Below are 21,544 nucleotides of genomic sequence, written 5' to 3'. Positions count from 1 at the left end.
GTTACTGTGGATGAGTACGAAAAACAAATCTGTAACGTTCAGGTACAGACTTAGTAGTGTAGGGCAACCTATTCTTGCGTACCACTTGAGTGTTTGAGATCTGCACCATGACAGATTAAAAGAAGACATCAAATAAATTCAGAGGTGGGCTTCCAGATTTGTAACCAGTACATACGAATAACATGATAGTATTATTGAGATGCTTCAGGAACTCAAATGGGCATTCATGAGGGAAAGAGACTTTTTTTTCCTTCTTCCAGGAACATTACTGAGAAAATTTAGAGAACTGCCATTTGAAGCTGATTGAAGAACAATTTTACTGCTGCCAACATACATTCTGCATAAGAACCATTAAGGTAAGATACAAGAAATTAGGGCTCATAGAGAGGCATTTAAACTGTTGTTTTTCCCTTGCTCTATTTGTGAGTCATCCAGTGGCTTGCGAAGTATTTATATAAATGCAGATGTAGGACTGTAACTTGAGGAAATCACTGAGCAGCCAATGTTGTCCATTCTGATTAGACTCATTAGTATAACATCCATATAATTGTGGTGCTGACAGATTGTAAAAAGTTAATTTAAAAACATGCTCTGGAGTGCTGATCTTGAGTGAAATATGATGAACGTGATGGCAAACAAATTTTAGATTTTCAATGGAAAAATGGATAATTACAGTTACAGGAAAGAATGCCCATTTCCATATTAATGGTTTCGTACTTGGGACTGTAAACTGCTATAATTACTCAACACCAATGACAGACAATGAAGATTCATGCTCTCAAGAAAGCCACTAGCACACCAGTTTAGGAAAACGGCTTTGAAGGAGCTGGGTAAGACTCTTCAAGGCTGCAATAAGTGCTCAAAGACTAAGGTTAGATTTCCATAAGACATAACAGCTAATATGGAATTGAATGTTTGACTATAATGAGACAGAACAGAATAAGGATACTACGAATACTCTGGATTTCTAACAGAACAACAAACTGGTCCTAGAGGATTGAAAACAAAAATTTCAGATGGCTCCGAACACTGTACTCTAAATTTTTTCAGGTGCATCTTAGTAACTTGTGATCACTGGTGAAAGATATACCGAAAAAAATGGAAGGAAATTGGAAAAATTGAAGGCTTGGCATGCGCTAGGTTCATGAAATCACAGCTGATGCTGACATGAAACTATCCATGCCCAGATACTTTCCTTTAGGTGTAAAATTAAACCAAAAGCACTTAAAACAAATAATGAGAACATTCACTTAACTGCAGATACGTAAGTGGTCCAAAGTCACACTGAAAATCAGAAAATCCCATTAGGCAGTGTGGTGTGCGTACTATAAGACCTTTGGTACACACACCATCAGATTATTTGACTTGTCGCTCTAACAAAGTAGGCGAGTGTCAGCAATATGTCTCGTGGTCTTATCGTGGCGTGTTTATCTTCTGCCGTTAGGTCAGACGATAGAAATGCCACTTGCACGCTTAGAGTAGCAGATTGACGGTGACCAACTTTAAACAGAACTAGATTAATTTTCACACACATTAAAATAATAACACACACAAAAATTACTTAACTTGGTTCTGGATGCTATTTACAATTGACAATCTAAAGTTCCTTTGGTATTGGTACGTTAATCTTATTCTCACATATATCTCTGGTACTTGACAAAAGTGTCTATACATTTATCTCCATGGCTATGTACAGGAATATGGTAATCTTATTAGGCGCAGAGTGAAACTTGACTATAGACTGGTACAGACAAATGTAGAACTCTTACAGGCTGGTACAGACTAATGCAGACTGGTACAGACTGATGCAGACTGTCTAATCGAAGGTCTGTACACTCGTTATAATATCTCGCGCAAGGGTAGTGGGAGTACCAAAGAGGCATTACTGTCAGACCAAAACACGATTATCCATGGCTCTGCCTACTGGGCCAAGAGACTGTCCCAGTCACCGAAACGGAAAGCAACTGTGTTGATAAATAATTAGTTTGCTGCCAGACAGTATCACTAACAGCTGCAATGGCTAATTGTGGACGGTAGGTCCTGCATTCTTAAGTGAGGGAATTTGTTGTTCGTGTGCAGGATTACTTTGAAAGCGAGAGGCGTAATGAAGGACCTATTCTCCTATGTCAAATGTAGTGTAAGTGTAATTAACAGCCGATGTGCTTGGTATTGGAACTGCTACTGTGAAATGTGTGACTAAGGAAAAACATATAGGCCTTGGTAGTGGCAAGAAAGACTAAGCTAGCACGCCAGGTAAAGGCGGAAAGGTACGAAGTGAGTGACAGGTATTGACAATTTTAATCAGTGCGCTATTCGGGACCATATTTACAATTATTACTGTAAAGGTGCATTACAAACTAGGAAAAAGCTTATTGTTACTCTTCGTGAGGCAGTGAGCAGAGCGCGGCTCACGGTCATGCCGTTTATTTCTCGTCATCTTGTTTTGGTGGTTCTGTCATCTCGTTTTTCTTTCAATTTGATTTACTGGCGTCACTAGGTTGATGGTTTGCTTGCCTGTGAGTGGCAGCAGCAGCGCTTATTGATAAGTGCACTGTCGTACCATCTCTGGAGCGACCGCTAGTATTTCCAGGTTGTCGTCTGTCGGGAGTTCAGTGGGAGATGGAGCACCAGTGAGGCACGGACAGCCAGTACTTGCTGACCGCTGGCCACATGCATGAACTGTCCAACAGAAGGAGATTGGAGCAGGAACAACTGTCAGTTGGTCGTCTCATTGGGCGACGTGTATTTGGTCTTTGACCGTTTCTGGGCCTTGTCAGTTGGTCATCTTGCCGGATGTGGGTTGGTTCCTTCCTCGTGCAGAGATGTTGCCGCTGATGGGCAAGAGTGCATGGGTGGGTCCGAGCCAGTGTGACCGGGTCGCCATGTCTCTGAGTTCCGAACGGACATTGAGTTGAGTTGGGTTGGAGCTGCAGTGAGCTCTGGACAGCCAAGACTAGCCCGACAGTTGCCGACACTCATAACTTGAGTGGGGATGACCTTGGTTGGTCGTTCAGTCAATCGTCTCATTGGACGATGTGTACTTAGTCACCGACCACTTATGGAAACACTCTGTGTGTGTGACTTGTCATTTCTCCTTGTTGTTCCACGCTGATTGGTTTCAGGATTGTCGGAGTTTCTGGTGCAGGTGTTTAATTGGAACTGTGTGTAGCTTCTGTGATTTCTGCTGAGCAGATGAATGCTGTTTGCATACTGGAGTAGCGAGTCGGCCGGTTGCGACAGAGCAGCGAGGAAGTCTCCGCGGCGTATGGTCAGGTCAGGGCCACAGGCATCGTGCACGCTCAGGTGAGTTGTGAGACACTAGCTGCAAAGTTCATCACCCACCGAACCTGGATACTGGAGTTGAGAAATCAACTGCTGTGACATCTCTTCGTTCATTGCCGGTTGTTGCTTCCTGGGCTGTTCCCACAAGCAGCAACATATGGTGTGTTGGAGTTGGCACATTTTGCAGCCGTCTTCTTGTATGGTGTTTAACTATAGAAATGATTGTAACTTACTAATGAAGTGCACCAGCGGTATCTTCTGCCTTGTGCCGTTAACGTCCTAGTTACCTGCCCTGGTCATTAGTGTAGTTTTCCGGCAGTGTGTTTTCCTTGTTGATGCTGCCGGCATGGCGTGTAGCTCAACAGCTTGATGTTGTTCTCCCTTTTTCTTTGAGTGGTTATTGTGCCTTGACTGTGTTCAGATACCAATTTTCAAGATGTAGTGTTGCTGCGATCTTCGTCCTCGCTGATATTTTTGGTTGTCGTGCCATTAGTTGGGTCGAAGGGAATTGATTAGGTTGTTGGTTGGTTCTTCAGCCGGCCCTAGGTCATGCTGCCACCCGATTATTTAGTGTAATGCTTGGCTGCCTGTGTCACCTAACCTGTTGTTAAAGTTTCCTCCCCAGGACGACACTTGGAACACTTCTGAGCACCACTGTTCTGTTCTGTTTAGGATTGTGATTTTCTTTTCTCTCAAGTACTGTGTGAGGCCTTCAGCCGTTTGTTTTAATGTTTAGTATGTGGTCTTCAGCCAAACCTTATGTGAAATATTTTAAGATATGGCCTTCAGCCGCCTGAAGTAAAAAAAAAAAAAAAAACCTTTTAAACTTTCCTTACTGGAGTTCTTGTTATCCAGGCCTTAAGCCCTTAGTTCTATTTTGTAACTAAGGCCTTCAGCTGTGTGTATTCCTTAACACAATTGTAGTAACTTGTGTTCTGGCCTTCAGCTGTATTGTTTCTGAATTCCCTTAAGGGCATGTGTGATTAAGAGTTTTTAGCAAATGAAGTTTGTATGTTTGTGCAACTAGCAGCAACTGATTTGAGCCCCTTTCCACAGCCTGATCCGCTCTGTGCTGCGAAACCAGATTGCAGGCAGGGTTGTTTTCCGGTGGTAAGATGTCACTTTCTTCGGTTATGAATTCTTTAGGCTTCAGGTATAAAACATACAACCTTTGTAAATTTGTAATGGAGAGGACAGTAATTCTACCCTGCAGTTTCCTCAGAAAAATGTGCACTATTGACTTTGACAGTCATATTTACAGGTGAGACTTGGATAAATACAAACCGCAGTGTTTCACACATTTGGACTGACAACACGAGTTCTTCAGTTCTATGACAGCCAACCGGGAAAGGCGGCAGATTAAGTGTTTGCCACACTGGAACAAGTGCAAGATTCATAAATGGTGCTTTGTGGGCTTCTGCTTCGAAGAAGTTGGGAGATTTCCATGAAGAAATAAATGCAGCAAGTTATATCTCATGGTTTCAGGATAAACTCCTTCCAAATATTCCTCCCGAGTCTGTTATAATGATAGATAATGCACCTTATCATTCTACTCAGGTGGATTAAACACTGACTATGTCAAATAGAAAAGACAATTTGTTAAGTTGGTTGCAGCGACATAATGTCCCTTGCACAGCTGAAATGTAAAAGGCCTTCAGCTTGTTAAGCTTAACAAGCCACAAACGCTTGCATACCCAGTTGACAAAGTCTTAGAGCTGCTGGTCACAAAGTTATTCATTTGCCACCATACCACTGCAAGTGAAAGGAAATGTAGCAAGAAATAACATGCATCCACTTTTCTCACAAAGAAAACTGTTAAAATTGCTTCATCAAGTTTAGAATGAAGTTACACCAGATATGTGGCAATCTGCAGTTCTACATACGAAAAAAATCATTGAAGGTGCTTGGGAGAGAGAAGGAATTGTGGATATGGAAAACATTATTTTTGATCTTGGTGAAGCAGATGATGATACACATGCCAGCAACAGCTTTGAGGACGAGATTTCAGCTAATCGTGCAATTTCTAGCACCTGTTCCAGCTATAAGGTGTGTCTCCTTTACCAGATTAATGCAGTACATGGCGAGTTCACAGTTCAGTTATTCTTACTTAACATTCTCATGCAGAAACGTGAACTGCCTTCTTATGTAAAGTAAGAATGTAAGGAAACTTATTTCAGCATATATCACGAGTATTTGTTACATTTTTTTAGGGTAAGATTTTAATAAGTGATACAACTTTGTAATATTTTTTGACACTGAACTACTGCAGTTTGAAGTGATTCCTCAATGGAATCAGTGATAATTTTGGCAAAGGGTAATCAATATGTTGCCATAACTATTTATTCTCCGGTATTGCTTTATTTAACCATTAGTTTATTAATGATAAGCACACGCATGTTTCTGAACATGTTTGTAAGGTTTATTATGTCTGTCAGGAATGCAGTGCTTTTAACAACTTAAGTCGAATTGCCGAATGGAACCAAGCAATGACACAGATATCATTAATTAACATTGGAAATTTTAAGAAAAAATAATAACTTGCAAATCTTGAATTCTATCATGGTAGCAACTCACTTTATAGACAAATATCCTTCCATAATAATGTTTCTTGCATGTGATATAAAACAAAAAAAATTGAAAGGAAAGACACACAGAATAAATTCAAAAAGGGACAATCAAGTTTTCCGATATGTCCTGCTGTCTGTGTCTAGTGGGACCAAATTCCATGGCATTACAGTAAAACGAAGTAAATTATTGAGTACGAACTTCGTGATTCCTGTTTCATTCAGGTGCACAAGTACAGCTATCCACGTGTGTGCGCGCATCCGCATAGTACTGTTCGCGTTTGACTTACTCCAATGGCCTACTGCTGCAGCCATCCCAAAAAGGATGGTTTTGGAGATGAAAATCCAGATGGCATGAGCTGTGCAATGTTCTCTGAAGTTAAAAACACCTTGATGAATGGCATGCTTGATAGCTGGGTGGTTGAGTGATGTTTTTGCCAATATTTGGCAGTGGTCATTCATACAGACAGTTTGTTAGTGGTCATCCTTCAAACTATTTTCCCCTCCCATCCCACTCCACTGGCAATAGTACTTTGTCATCCAACCAACCTTTGCAAAATCCTTGTCCATCTCTAATCACTTTTGCTCCCAAACCCTTGCTCCACAGCTCATACCCCTCTAAAGTACTGGGATGTGAGACTGTTCCATACATCTTCCAATTAGCACCTACTCCAGTCCTGTCACAGGCATCCCCTACCCCATCAAAGGCAGCACTACCTGTGAAAGCAGCCATGTGATCTACCAAATTAGCTTTGGCCACTGCGTGGCATTCTACGTGGGCACAATCACCAACAAGCTGTCTGTGCAGATGAATGGCCACCACTAGCAGACAACTGGGCCACCCAATTTTTGAGCGAGCTGCCCAACATGGTATGCTTTTCTGAACTGTGCAAGTGGAAACTCTCCCTCCAATATATCCTTTGTTCCCAAAAGCCGCCTGGCCTCAACCAATGTTAGTCAGCTATATCTTTGAAATAGGTGTGCTTGATAACCACTAATAAGACAGATAAACAAGAACTAGGTTTTATTATGACAACAGTAGAATGATTTAATAACAAAGGAGAAACTCTTCTCAATAAAAAATAATACAACTTCTCAGACACTAACAGGAACACTAACTGAATCACACAGGGAATAAATGTAGTGCAATGTGAAGACTATGCCACTGATAATCCCTAATGAAAGAGGTTGAGTGTTTGGCATAGTTGGCTAACAGGTAGATCTTGAGATATCGCTGGAAAGTTGTAGGTCCAGTTGCGGTGGCTTCTGATGAGGCTCTGACTGATGGGCTGCTAAGAACTGGTACATAATTGGCCCAGAGCTTTGGGGGGAGGGAACTGCCCTATATAGCTGGGAAATGGAGGAATTCATGCCAATTCATTTCCTCACACATGATACAGTGGAGGAAATAGGTCCATGGTACAGAGGACCTCTGGGAGCACTTCTCCTCCTACCTGTTATCCTTGTTGCGATAGACGCAGTTCTGGTAGGCAAAGCCTTGTACATATGGAACCCTGTAATGCTTCTGTGTCCAAGAAGTTGCCGATCCCTTTAGGCAAATGTCTGGCACATGGCATAATCCCCTGTCCTCCACCTTCCTTATCCCCTTCCCTGTTCCCACTCCAGCTTCACAGATGCTTATCCTCCTCCCCTCTCCCTCCTGTATATTCCTGCATAGTCCATTCCGTTTCTCTGTTTTGCTGTTTAATCAGTCCAGCAACATCACCCCCCCCCCCCCCCCACCTGTTGCTGCCCCACCTCCAAATACTCCAACCATCCTGTCCCCATAACATCCCTGCATACCCACAGTCAGCACTACAGCATCTTTCCCCCGACTTGCTCTGCTATCCTTTCCCTCCTGTACCCAATGCCTCTTACGTTGCCGCCTCTGCTCACTCCAGCTAAGATTGCCATTCTCCACAGATGAGCCTCAGTACACTGAGATGACAATTGCCATAGCTGTGTGTGTGTGTGTGTGTGTGTGTGTGTGTGTGTGCGCACGCACATCTGCCTCTCAGCGCCTCCTCTGTATGGTGAGTAGCGATCTATCCTGTTTCGTACTGTTGAATGTGTAAACGTCTACATACCTCATCAAAACCATTTCATTGAAATGAGGTAAATTTCGTAAGTGACTGTCACAGTTATCTGCATTTATATTCAAACAAAAAGTCAAATCTTTTCTGATAAATCCTCCAGTGAAACAGGGTATATGATAAGTAGAAGGTACCAAAATACTGTTATACACAATGGGGAGGAAGTGTGTTGTGACAACTGCTATTTCCTGTTTGTATTCTTTCATGTAGATGTTGTATCCCACTTCTATCAATAAATATTGAAGATACCTTCTTCATATTCATTCATAACTTGTGAAAATTATTAATGGCAATTCACTAATTATGTTTTAATATTATTTGAGTAACATACAAAATCATTTTTATTCTTGAGCCTGTTAACAAGTCAAATGATATGAAAACAGGGCATTATGAGATGAACAAAACACATTTTACATTTTAAGAATATCACAATTACTGAAAGTACGTGAACTCTTACAATTTGCCTATTTAATATATATGTCCATTCAGCTGGATACATTTGACTTGCTTTATTTGCTTCTGATAGCAGTTGGCATTTATCTTTGTAAAGATAGCCACAATTCTGGAAAATGTGGCAAAACAGTTCTTGTTCTACATAGGACACACAGACAGCCTGTGTACACTAAATATTCAAAACTGCTAATCCGTCTTCAAGCCCACAAGCTGCTCACTAACTTCCCACAGCTTTTTAGAAACAGATGGCTCTACACTCTTCTTGGATCTGTATAGCTTGCAGTCACGATACATATGTCCCGATTCATTTTCCAATTCCTCAGATGTGGCACAATGTAAAATTGTTTGTGCACCCTACAAATAAAATTAGGCAGAAAAAGATTAAATAATTTTGTCTCATACCTTTTTGTATCCCATTGGATTTTACATGTAATTTCTTGATGGTACATACTTTAGTTGGGGTCCTCATGAAGAAAAAAGCCACTGGTGCAAACAATATGTAATGGAACCATTTTATAGGAGTACTTCGGAATAGCCCTGTGTACACAAGCCCTGGACAGAGGGTGTACACATTTACACCAGTGCCTTTCAATTTCTCAGCCAATTCTGTGCAAAACAATACATTTGCAAGCTTTGAATTATTGTAGCCAGGATTCATTCGGCTTTTACCTCGGGACCATTTTTTACCATCCAAGTTATCAAATTCTATGTTTCCTTTTTCATGCAGTGTAGAGGAAACAACAACGATCCTGCAAAAGACAATAAAATTTAATGAAACCAGCCATTTACTAAAATAATTACAATACATACACAGCCAAAATATTGTGATATTTATCAACAGAAAGGCTGTATAAATCTAGTTACATTTAGTGCCAAGAAAAAGTATTCTATATTGCTGCGTCAGGTAATGTGATGCACCAGCACAAGAATGAAGAAATCACTTTTTTCAGTTCATTTGGCCTTTGGAATGTACATATTTCCTGCATAAAAAATATTATTTCTTTGGAGATCAAACACAATCAAAAACTGAGCAATCACACACTGAAACATCAGATCCCTAAAAGTGTTACAAATATCTAGGATTCCAGAGCAAGAGGTGAGATCAAAGGTTTCAGCAGTTCAACTTGCAGTCATTGTATTATGATACACAATATTTGTAGTGGATATTTAAATTTTTTTGAATCATTCATTAGATGTGATTAATAGTAGGTGGGCTACTGGTAAAGTGACATGAAAATGGAGATACTTTCCAGACAACTCTCATAAAATATTTTAAGAATATGCAGTCTGGTCTAAGCTGCCAGAGCTGGTGGTCATGAGTGGGTGAGGTGTACTTGCTTGCGCGCACAAATGTGTGCATTTATCTTTTGCTAATGAAGGCTGTTGCCCACAGCTTTGTGTAAGTGTCTTTTAATTGTGCCTGTCTGCAACTTAACATGTCTCCCTTATGGTAAGTAACAATCTATCTTTTCCTACATCCTTATTATAATATAGTAGTCAAAATACTGGTGAGTAGCAATTTATCCTTATCATAATATAATAGAAACAATGCCTAACCCCTTAAATAGATGTCAATAAAATTGTAGTGTTAATGTCTCTCTCTCTCTCTCTCTCTCTCTCTCTCTCTCTCTCTCTCTCTCTCTCTCTCTCTCTCCCCCCCCCCCCTCCCTCTCTTTCTCCCGCCCCCCCCCCCTCCCTCACTCTCTCAAGACAGAAGATATTCAGTTCCAAATATCTGGAGGTGTGACACTGTTAATATTCAGTTCTGCACATCGAGAAAAACGTAAGTTCTTGTATACTAGAGGAAGAAGTTGTTTTTGTAATCTGATGGGGTATTGAGGATGAGGGATCTTAGAAATCCTTTATTGCTGTTTGATTTATTTCACATCATTGGTGTGTAAACAGATATCCTTTATTGGTGTTTGCTTTATTTGTTGCCATTGGTGGAAACAGGCGATTGAGATACGGGTGGCAGTTGTGATGTAGTGCTTTTTACTAGCTGTCTGGTGCTGGCTGAGGTGTGCCAGTACCCTGTACACCTATGGCTGCCGTGGTCTCCTGCATGGCTGTGAGGGTTGCTTTGTGAACATTGTCATCCCGTAGTGCTGTTACAGCTGGCTCCCAAGATGCTGCTGTCTTTGCTCTTCATGTTGGTGAGTAACTTAGCTGTTTTGTCACACCTCTAATATTCCTCCTCAATGCTTTTTCGCCATTATGTGGGCTTCTTCAAATATTATCAGTTTGTTGCACATAATTGGTTACCCCATCTTACCTACAAACACCAGCCTATGTGCAGCAAAATCCAATTTACTATGGAGATAGAAGGATATGGGTGCTGCCTTTAGTTGCTGTGGGAGTTTAATGAAAGCCTGATGATAAACTTGGCCATGGAGAATAGAGAGATCCACCAGCACGGACAGATACCTGCACGCCTCCTTCCATCATCATCCTACACAGAAGAAACCAGGCATCCACACTTTAACCGAGAGGTCCTAGAGGATCAGTAGTGAAGGACATCTGAAGATGGAATTACAAAACCTTCAGTCTTTCTTTGCAGCCAGTGGGTATGAGATGAAGATGATAGATAAAATTATGGTGGCAAAGAATGAAGATAACAGAGAAAAGCAGGAAGTACAAAACATTGCCCTGTTAACATAAATGCAAGGGATCACTGAACGAGTGGTCAAAATTCTCCGTCGAGAAGGTATTGCACCAATTTTCCAATGCAGTAACAAAATAAAATATGTTTTTGCCTCAATAAAAGATGCAGACAGTGCACTAAATATTGCAGCAGTCTACAAAATTGGCTGCATGAGTGGATTACTGTATATAGGTGAGATGGGGTTACGAACTGGCACACAGATAGCTGGGCATGAGATACATTTGTCTGAGACAACACACCAAGTCAGTGGTGCTGGAACAGCAGGATGAGATGACAAAACAGTATAGTTTCAGAAGCCTGCATACTGATGTAAGAACCATTTACTTTGAGGAAGAAGATGAGAGAGGTGATAGAAAAGTGACCCACCAACATGAATAGAGAAGAGAAGTATGGAATTCCAGCATCTTGGCTACAGTACGCCACTGTTGCTGAGTGGACAGGGCACTGGTGTCTCATGTCGGGGGCCCGGGTTCGATTCTTGGCTGTGTTGGAGATTTGCTCCACTCAGGGACTGGGTGTTTGTGATGTCACCATCATCATCGACGAGCAAGTCGATGAAGTGGCGTCACCTCTAAAGGCTTGCACCAGGCGATCAAGTCTACCCGCCAAGGAGGCCCTCGCCACATGACATTTCATTTCATGTCATTTCATCTAGGCTACCAGCAGTAAAAGCACTACACAATGACAGCATTTGCAAAGCAACCCCTACAGGTGCATGGAAAACTACAGAGGCCATAGGCACACAGGGCCGCATGCCTGAGCCAGCAATGGGCTGCAAGTAAACAGCACTATGCCACAACCTCCAGCTGTACCTCATTTGTCTATTTCCGCAAATGGCAAGAAACACAGCAAATGCCAATAAAGGATGTAGCTGTCCACCAATGATATGAAATAAAGCAAACACCAATAAAGGATGTTCTAAAATGCCTCATCCTCAATACTCTAGGAGACTACAAAAAACAGCTTTTTCCTCTAGTATACAAGAACTTAAGTTTCCTCATTCAGCAGTCAGCACAACACCCTCAGGACGGGCATCTGCAACAGTGGCAGAAACATTCAAGAATTTTACATACTGATAATGCAGTGACATACCAAGAACAATTTTATTGACAAATGAAAAGCATCAGTTTGCTTTTATTCTACAGTATACTGTAGAACAAAAGCAAACTGGTGCTTTTCATTTATTATAATGTTGTTATACCAAGAACTGATGGAAGATTCTGTTAACAATTTTATTGACAGTGACAAGTCATGGAAGCCAACACTTACATCCTTAAACAGACTTCTACAAGTGAGTACAAAATATATTCTTACAGCACCTTTTTCTTAAAGATGAGTTACCCCTGAACATTATTCCATATGACATTACTGAATGACAACAAACAGAATACATCAGCTTACTGATTTGTCTCTACCAAGATTTGCCATGATTCTAAGTGGAAATTTGGGAACTAACTGCTACTTGCAGTGTAGTTTCAGCTCTCTGAGACTGCAGGTGTGTGTGTGTGTGTGTGTGTGTGTGTGTGTGTACTGCTGACAAAGGTCTATGGCTGAAAGCTATGATTGTGTGAATTTTTTTATTGTGCCTATCACGGCTCAGCATCTCCGCTGTATGGTGAGTAGCAACTTTCCTTCTCTCGTATTGTTACATTTTAATTTGGGAACTAACTTATTTTAGGAGATTCAAATTTTTTTCCCCCGTTTTAAATTCTTGTCAATACAGACGCCTAAAAATTTGGAAGTTTCCACCGAGGGTATTGTTTCCTCATCAAGTATTATACTTATCACAAGTGTGATTTCACTCCAGCTAGAAGAATCTCCCCTTCTTACAGGTGAATTATTAGGTACAACTTCCTGCATGCTTTTTATTAGACATGATATTGGTTGGCTATACAATAAATTCTGTAAAACCTAAATTTATCTAGGAGGATATTTTGATGCAGACAGTCAGATGACTTAGTGGGTCACTGAATATACCAGATGGTGGTATTTTGTTATTTAATGCTTGTAAAATTTGGCTTGAACGTGTAAATGGCATTCTCAATTGAGAAACACTTTTGAAATCCTAACTTATTTACTGACAATATAATTGTTGTTATTGTTCAGGTGGGATACTATTTTAGTGTACATCGTCATTTCAAAAATTTTGAAAAATATCAGTAGTGAAGCCAGGTCATAGTTATTGTCATCTCTATCACATTTCCTATGAAGGGGTTTAACAATGGCATATTTCATCTCTCTGGAAAAAGTTTTTAGTGCCCAGTTGGAAACACCATCAAATAAAAAGATGAGCTTTTATTATTAAAATAATATGAAATTTTCTTCATTTCAGAAAGAGAAGATGGTGAGACGTTCATTTAATTTAATTTTGTGCAAGTTGCTTTTTCAACACAAAGCTTTGACTTTTCTCTTGAACTGTTCATCCCTATATTTTCTACTACACTCAAGAAATGATTATTAAATAGATCTGCTACCTCATCATTTATACTCTTCCATTAAATCAATAGTGATGTTATTCTTTACTGTGGCCAGTTCTTCTGTCTCTTGTTTTATTTCATTCCATATAAGCTTAAATCTGTTGCTGGAGTTACTGGTACTGATTTCTGACAATCTGCACGATCCTTGATTTTTTAATAACTTTTCTTGATAATGCTGAGTAGTTTTTCTAGTGTGCAACTACTGCAGAATCTTTACTTGTTCAATAAATACATTTTCCTTTTCATTTCAAAAGTTTAATTCCTCTAGTGATACATTATTTTTTTACATGGCTGATTAATATCCTCTCCAATTAGCTTATGCAGAAAGCTATTGTCAAATAATGATATTAAGATTCCATGAAGTAGATTAAATTTCAAGTCAGCATTTGGTTCAATATAAATTTCATCCCGGGGTCATCTCTTGTAAACTATTCTTAAAACATTTTTCCGGAGTCATTAATTATTCTCATTCACACTGAGGAGTATCTATGCTGTAAGGCAATATCAATTATAGTCCAAGTTAAAATATGTCTGCGAAGTCCAAAAATAAACAGCAGCTCAGATGAGGTTGGCAAAACATTGGTATTAAAAATGGCAAAGGTCTAGCTACTCAGAAATATAACAAAACCTTTGGATGAGCATTGCACTTCTTTAAATTTCATAAAAATGAAATGGTCATGAGCTAAAATATTTCTCAATTATTTACTGTAAAATAAGGATACTTAGAACTTTATTTCACAATATTTGCCATGCTTGCCATTGATATAAAAAGTGGGAAAGAAGTGGCAACTCTGAAATATGCTAACACTTATGCTCACAATTCAGAGTGAAGCCCTGAAATCAAATAAAATTTCAAACTAATGCTGTAATCATCCCGCCATCACCTAACGGGGGCCATGAGCTTAGCTCATTGAAGGGATGCGCTCATATGCAAACAAAGTACTAGGTGATCAAAAAGTCAGTATAAATTTGAAAACTTAATAAACCACAGAATAATGTAGATAGAGGCGTAAAAATTGACACAATTGAGAGGGAATCAGATGCGCCAGCAGTCGCAGCATGTTGACGTTACCTGAAAAGGCACTTTTAGTCAAGCTGTATTATCAGAATGGGGAATGTGCTAGTTCAGCGTTATGATCCTATCGGCATAGGAAGGGGATTCAAATGGGTAAAGGTCCATTGAAAAATGCAGCTGTGGCAAGAATGATTTCGAAGTTCGAAGCCACGGGTTGTTTAGACGATAGACCCCGTAGTGGCCGACTGAGCACAAGGCGTAATGCTGCTGAGACAGTTCAGGAAGAAATGGAGACTGTAGCGGGTTCGTCTATGCAAGGGGAAGTCAGCGCTCGTGCAGTCGCATGTCGCACCGGCATTCCATACACTACTGTTTGGTTGGCACTTAGGCGTACCCTACGATGCTACCCGTACAAAATCCATCGGCATCATGAACTGTTACCTGGTGATTTACGGAAGCGGAGGGCATTTGCGGTGTGGGCGTTTCAAAAGATGGCAGATGATGATGATTAGTTGAGTAACATGTTGTGAACCGACGAAGCTCATTTCACGCTCCGAGGATCTGTCAACACCCACAACTGCAGAATTTGGGCTACCGAAAATCCTAGAACTGTCGTGGAAACTCCATTGCATGATGAGCAAGTCACGGTATGGGTTGGATTTACCACATCTACCGTTATCGGGCCTTTTTTCTTCGAGGAAATGCGTGATTCTGGTTCTGCAACTGCTACCGTGATGGGTGAGAGGTATGCCGATATGTTACAGAATCGCATCATCCCCAGCCTGGCTGATAAACAGCTGCTGGAACATACGATGTTTATGCAGGATGGCACTCAACCTCATATTGATAGACGCGTGAAAGATCTCTTGCTGTGCGTGTTGTTTGGTGATGATCATGTGCTCAGCCGCCATTTTCGTCATGCTTGGCCTCTCAGGTCCCCAAACCTCAGTCCGTGCGATTATTGGCTTTGGGGTTACCTGAAGTCGCAAGTGTACTGTGATCGACCGACACCTCTAGGGATGCTGAAAGTGCTGTTCACAACATTATTCCTCAACTACAGCTATTGATGGTGGACATATTGAGCATTTCCTGTAAAGATCATCATCATTGCTTTGTCTTACTTTGTTATGCTAATTATTGCTGTTCTGATCAGATGAAGCGCCATCTGTTGGACATTTTTTGAACTTTTGTATTTTTTTGGTTCTAATAAAACCCCCTGTCATTCTAAGCATGTGTGTCAATTTGTACCTCTCCATCTACATTATTTCGTGATTTATTCAGTTTTCAAATTTATACTGACTTTTTGATCACCCGGTACAATAAACTAAAATGTGGTGTACCATGAATGGTATGTTACGAGCACAACAGGCTGTGTGGTCTTATCAGGAGCAGGAACCCAGGTATCAATAGGCATTGATCTGTTTTCAGACTGAAATAATGGAAGGTCCAGGATGGAATAACAACAACATGAAAAGGCTAAATCTACTTCACACACTGAGTCACAAACAACAAAAAAAGACATTTAAGCTTTTGGACAAAAAGTAGTTCCTTCAAAGTAGAAGTTTTTTATCTTTTGGTGATTTTTGGCAAATGTTGTCAGTAAAACAAAGGAACAAGGGTTGACATTAGCAAAGCCTGTCTTACATCACCGTCTACATGGACATCTGTTATTAATTTGAATTTAGAATTAACGTGAGAACTCCAGGTTGGAATAACAACAGTATTAGGAGTAAGACAGATTGCTACTCACCATAAAGATAACCCATTGAGTTGTAGACAGGCACAATGAAAAGCCTGTTAACATGTAGCTACCGACCAAAGCCTTCCTCAGCAAAGAAAACACTCATTCACACATGCAAACACACCTCATGCACACTCAGACACCACCATCGGCAGCTCCGAGCGGAATGTGACTGTCACATGAACAGCAATCTGGAGTGCGGCGGCAGGCTTCCTGTATGAACGTGTGTCTGTATGTATGTTTTCTTTGCTGAGGAAGGCTTCGGCCGATAGCTACATGTGTCACAGTCTTTTCTTTGTGCCTGTCGGTGACTCAATATCTCTTCTTTTTGATGAGTAGCAATCTATTCTATTCTTAATATCGCTGAATTAATGTGAGAGCACACTTAGAAGGTGGTAATATTCAGTTCCCATTAAAATTACTCAGGGCTGAAAGTGGAATAATACAACATGAGCATAGTAACATTGTGCCAACAACTGATCCTCTAATTTCTAATCTATCTTAATGTCAATGATCTTTTATAGAAGACATACTACAGGATTTATGAAAGAGTAATCTTAAAACCCTGAAACGTTTCTGCATCTGAAATAACATTATTTTGGAAAAGTATAGGATAACATAGGGAATACCAATCAATCGATGCTGCAGTCACCCATCGAAGATGCAGTTCAATATCCACAAGAATTTCTGAATTCACTGACTGCAGCTGGGCTTCCACCACAGAGTTTGAGGCTTAAGGTCAGCATTCCTCTAATACTGCTATGCCATCTCAATCTCTGAAACCTTGTAGTGGCATCCATTTGCAGATTAAAAGTATGAGAAGTAACGTCATTAAAGCTATTATCCTCCCACAGGTGTAGCAGCTGGAGAGGTCATTCCCATACACTGTATACCACTTAACCCAAAAAAATGTGGAGGAGGAGATTAGTGTTTAACGTCCTGTTGACAACTAGTTCATTTGAGATGGAGCACAAGCTCAGATTAGGGAAGGATGGGGAAGGAAATTAGCCATGCCCTGTCAAAGGAACTGTCCCAGCATTTACCTGATGCGATTTAGGGAAATCATTGAAAACCCAAATCAGGATGGCCAGATGCAGGTTTGAACCGTCATCCTCCTGAATGCATGTCCAGTGCACTACCCACTGCTCCACCTCACTTGGTAACCAAAATTTGCATCCTGGCACAATTCCCAATAACACCCCAGATTAGGACATATATTCAATTCCAATACATATTTAGCAATTGTGAAGCACTGTCGGGTTCTCTAGTACCGTATAAAGCAGATAACTGCTTATCTTACAACAGCCTCTTTAACGATCTTGAAATTCTTACAATCACTTCCCAATACATTTAATCCTTAATGTTATTTGTTGCAGATTTAAAAAAAGAAATTATAATTTCAGTTGAACTGTTGTCTGTAACAATCAAAGTTCATGAAGGAGGTTATCCTTGCAAGACTCCTTCAGTTCTGAATTCCATATTATCCTGATGAAACCTAACAAATAGTATCACTGATGTGTATATTCTTCAGTATATAGGCAAATGTTGAATCACTGCCTGGTTGTCAAGGGCTGTTAGTACAGCCTTCATGATATCGAGTCAAATGCCTACTTAGAATCTATGAATTCAGGCATTGTACTAATTTACACTCGATGCTCTTTCTACGAGAGTAACTCAATATGTATTTGTATGTTTGAAGTATGATTTAGTGTGATTTTCTGTTACTACACAGAACCAATCTATTTGCAAATGCCAGATTTCAGTATTATCAAGTCAATCTACTCTGCATTGATGTAAAGTACACATTTCTACACCACCCTCCATTGCAATGCAGAAGAACGGCATCTTGTAACCCATTTTCTGGACACTGAAGGTGTACCAGGGGCAGGAATCCATAGATGATTTTCAGAGCAGTACAAAGACAATGTTTTACCATGATGAAGTGCTACCAGTGGATTTAACAGTTCAAAAACTGTTGCATAACTGTGTAGGACAGGAAACCAGAACATCCATCCACCCACTACTGATGCCAACAATGAGAAAGTTCATGCTTTCATTCTGAGTAACTGACAGGTGACTAATCGTGAAGTCAAAAACCATATGTAAAATCATGCTTTAGCATGTGAAATAATGTGCAACATTCTCAAATTTCATAAAGTCTGAAAGATGCATGCCAAAGTAATTGTGTGAACACTATGAAAGCAACTGACTGAAAATCTGTCAGCACCTACTAGACCATCATCATGATGAAAGCAAAGTGAATAATCACTCCAGATGAAACAAGTAATCAACACTTTCATTCCTACAGTGCATGCCAAAGCATGGAATGGATACATTTGGAGTCTTCAGATAAAAAGACAGTCAAGAGTCAACATCTGCAGTATTCGTGATGCTCTCAGTTTTTCAAAACTTTCAAGTGGCAATTCTGGAACATTACCTACAAAAGGAATCAGTGGTCACAGTGCATGTTACAGACACTGAAGCAGCAAATGGAACCAAATTATTGGTGGTGTTCTTTTTACCACACGACCCTGTGAGTTCACATACTTTTTCCTACACAATTCAAATTCTTCAAAAACTTCATTTCAATATGTTGAAGCACCCTGTTTTGAGTTCCAGTCTCATCCCAATGTATTAACATTTATTAGATGCCCTCAAAGATGCATTAAGAGGCTACTGACTTGCCTCTAACAAGCAGTCCATTTACACCTACATCTACAAACATACTATGCAAACCATTGTGAAATGCATAGCAGGGTATATTCAGCACTGTATCACATGTTGGGTTTTCTTCTTTTTCTACACACATATTGAGTGCTGGTAGAATGATTACTTAAATAACTCTGAGTGCAGTAATTAATATAATTTTGTCCTCATGGTCCCTTGAAAGTTGCAAGTAGAATTTTACAGGATAATTGGTGCCTATGTTGAAGCATACATCAATGCAGGTATCTCTGTGATGCTCTTCAGGGAGTCAAACAAACTTGTTATCCTTTGTGTTAATCTTTTCATTATATGTTCACTATTGCCGCTTAGTCATATTTGGTATGGGACCCACACACTTGAGCAATATTCTGAGGTGGGAGATGCAAGTGATTTGTAAGCAGTCTCTTTAAAGACTGATTGCCAATGGACAAGAGACTGCTACCTGACTTAGCTATGGTCACATCTATTTGATCATTCCATTTGGAAAATCCAGGATGGAATTAAACATTAGTATCAGAAGGAAAATTGCTACTCACCATATAGCAGAGATGCTGAGTCACAGATAGACACAACAAAAAGATTTTCACATTTAAAGCTTTCAGCCAATGGCCTTTGTCAACAATAGACACGCACTTGCACGAACACACCTGCAGTCTCAGGCAGTGTGGTTTCAGTTGCCTGGACTGCAGATGTGTGTGTATGTGTGTGTGTGTGTGTGTGTGTGTGTGTGTGTGTGTGTGTGTGTGTGTGTGTGTGTGTTTTTCCTTACCATTATATTGATCATTCCATTTCATATCCCTACAAACTGCTATACCTTGGCATTTCTAGGAGTTGACTGATACTAACTGTGGATCACGGATATTGTAATCATACGACACTACACCTTTTTCTGTTTTGTGGTCTGCATAATTGTACACTTCTTTACATTTAAAACAAATTGCTAAGCTATACACCACTTTGAAAGTTTAACTGGTTGAATATTTTTGCAAATTATTCCAGACTGTACAGGGCTATTACAAATGATTGAAACGATTTCATAAATTCACTGTAGCTCCATTCATTGACATATGGTCACGACACACTACAGATACGTAGAAAAACTCAAAGTTTTGTTTGGCTGAAGCCGCACTTCAGGTTTCTGCCGCCAGAGCGCTCGAGAGCGCAGTGAGACAAAATGGCGACAGGAGCCGAGAAAGCGTATGTCGTGCTTCAAATGCACTCACATCAGTCAGTCATAACAGTGCAACGACACTTCAGGACGAAGTTCAACAAAGATCCACCAACTGATAACTCCATTCGGCGATGGTATGCGCAGTTTAAAGCTTATGGATGCCTCTGTAAGGGGAAATCAACGCGTCGGCCTGCAGTGAGCGAAGAAACGGTTGAACACGTGCGGGCAAGTTTCACGCGTAGCCCGCGGAAGTCGACGAATAAAGCAAGCAGGGAGCTAAACGTACCACAGCCGACGGTTTGGAAAATCTTAGGGAAAAGGCTAAAGCAGAAGCCTTACCGTTTACAATTGCTACAAGCCCTGACACCCGATGACAAAGTCAAACGCTTTGAATTTTCGGCGCGGTTGCAACAGCTCATGGAAGATGATGCGTTCAGTGCGAAACTTGTTTTCAGTGATGAAGCAACATTTTTTCTTAATGGTGAAGTGAACAGACACAATCTGCAAATCTGGGCGGTAGAGAATCCTCACGCATTCGTGCAGCAAATTTGCAATTCACCAAAAGTTAACGTGTTTTGTGCAATCTCACAGTTTAAAGTTTACAGCCCCTTTTTCTTCTGCGTAAAAAACGTTACAGGACATGTGTATCTGGACATGCTGGAAAATTGGCTCATGCCACAACTGGAGACTGACAGCGCCAACTTCATCTTTCAACAGGATGGTGCTCCACCGCACTTCCATCATGATGTTTGGCATTTCTTAAACAGGAGATTGGAAAACCGATGGATCGGTCGTGGTGGAGATCATGATCAGCAATTCATGTCATGGCCTCCACGCTCTCCCGACTTAACCCCATGCGATTTCTTTCTGTGGGGTTATGTGAAAGATTCAGTGTTTAAACCTCCTCTACCAAGAAACGTGCCAGAACTGCGAGCTCGCATCAACGATGCTTTCGAACTCATTGATGGGGACATGCTGCGCCGAGTATGGGAGGAACTTTATTATCGGCTTGATGTCTGCCGAATCACTAAAGGAGCACATATCGAACATTTGTGAATGCCTAAAAAAACTTTGAGTTTTTGTATGTGTGTGCAAAGCAGTGTGAAAATCTCAAATAATAAAGTTATTGTAGAGCTGTGAAATCGCTTCAATCATTTGTAATAACCCTGTACTTTGTTACAGATAATTGCATCATCTGTGAAAAATTTAAGTTAATATTAATATTGTCCACCAGGACATTACTATATAACATGAACAGCAAGGGTTCCAACACACTTCCCCGGGGCCACAGTTGAGGATACTTAGACTTCTGTCAATAACTACATCCAAAATAACATGCTGTATTCTCCCTCTCAACAAAATTCCCTATCCTATCACAAA

The 21,544-nt window shown here is 40.4% G+C and overlaps 1 protein-coding gene across 1 annotated transcript in view; it reads right to left on the bottom strand.

Annotated features, from left to right (window-relative positions):
* Nucleotides 1-8,232: 8,232 nt before the first annotated feature.
* The window catches only part of LOC126481577 (retinol dehydrogenase 11-like), a 42,653-nt gene continuing 29,341 nt past the window's right edge, over nucleotides 8,233-21,544 (bottom strand). Inside the window, exons 3-4 of the mRNA XM_050105437.1 lie at nucleotides 8,844-9,141; nucleotides 8,233-8,746 (exon numbers count right to left, since the gene is read on the bottom strand). Of these exons, the coding sequence (XP_049961394.1) occupies nucleotides 8,579-8,746; nucleotides 8,844-9,141 (466 nt within the window). The 3' untranslated portion in view covers nucleotides 8,233-8,578. The remainder of the gene's footprint in view (nucleotides 8,747-8,843; nucleotides 9,142-21,544) is intronic.

Source organism: Schistocerca serialis, chromosome 5 (assembly GCF_023864345.2).
Source record: "Schistocerca serialis cubense isolate TAMUIC-IGC-003099 chromosome 5, iqSchSeri2.2, whole genome shotgun sequence".
NCBI classification, from domain to species: Eukaryota; Metazoa; Arthropoda; class Insecta; order Orthoptera; family Acrididae; genus Schistocerca; species Schistocerca serialis.
The sequence above is the reverse complement of the archived record's forward strand: the minus strand, read 5'-3'. Positions and strand labels throughout refer to the sequence as shown.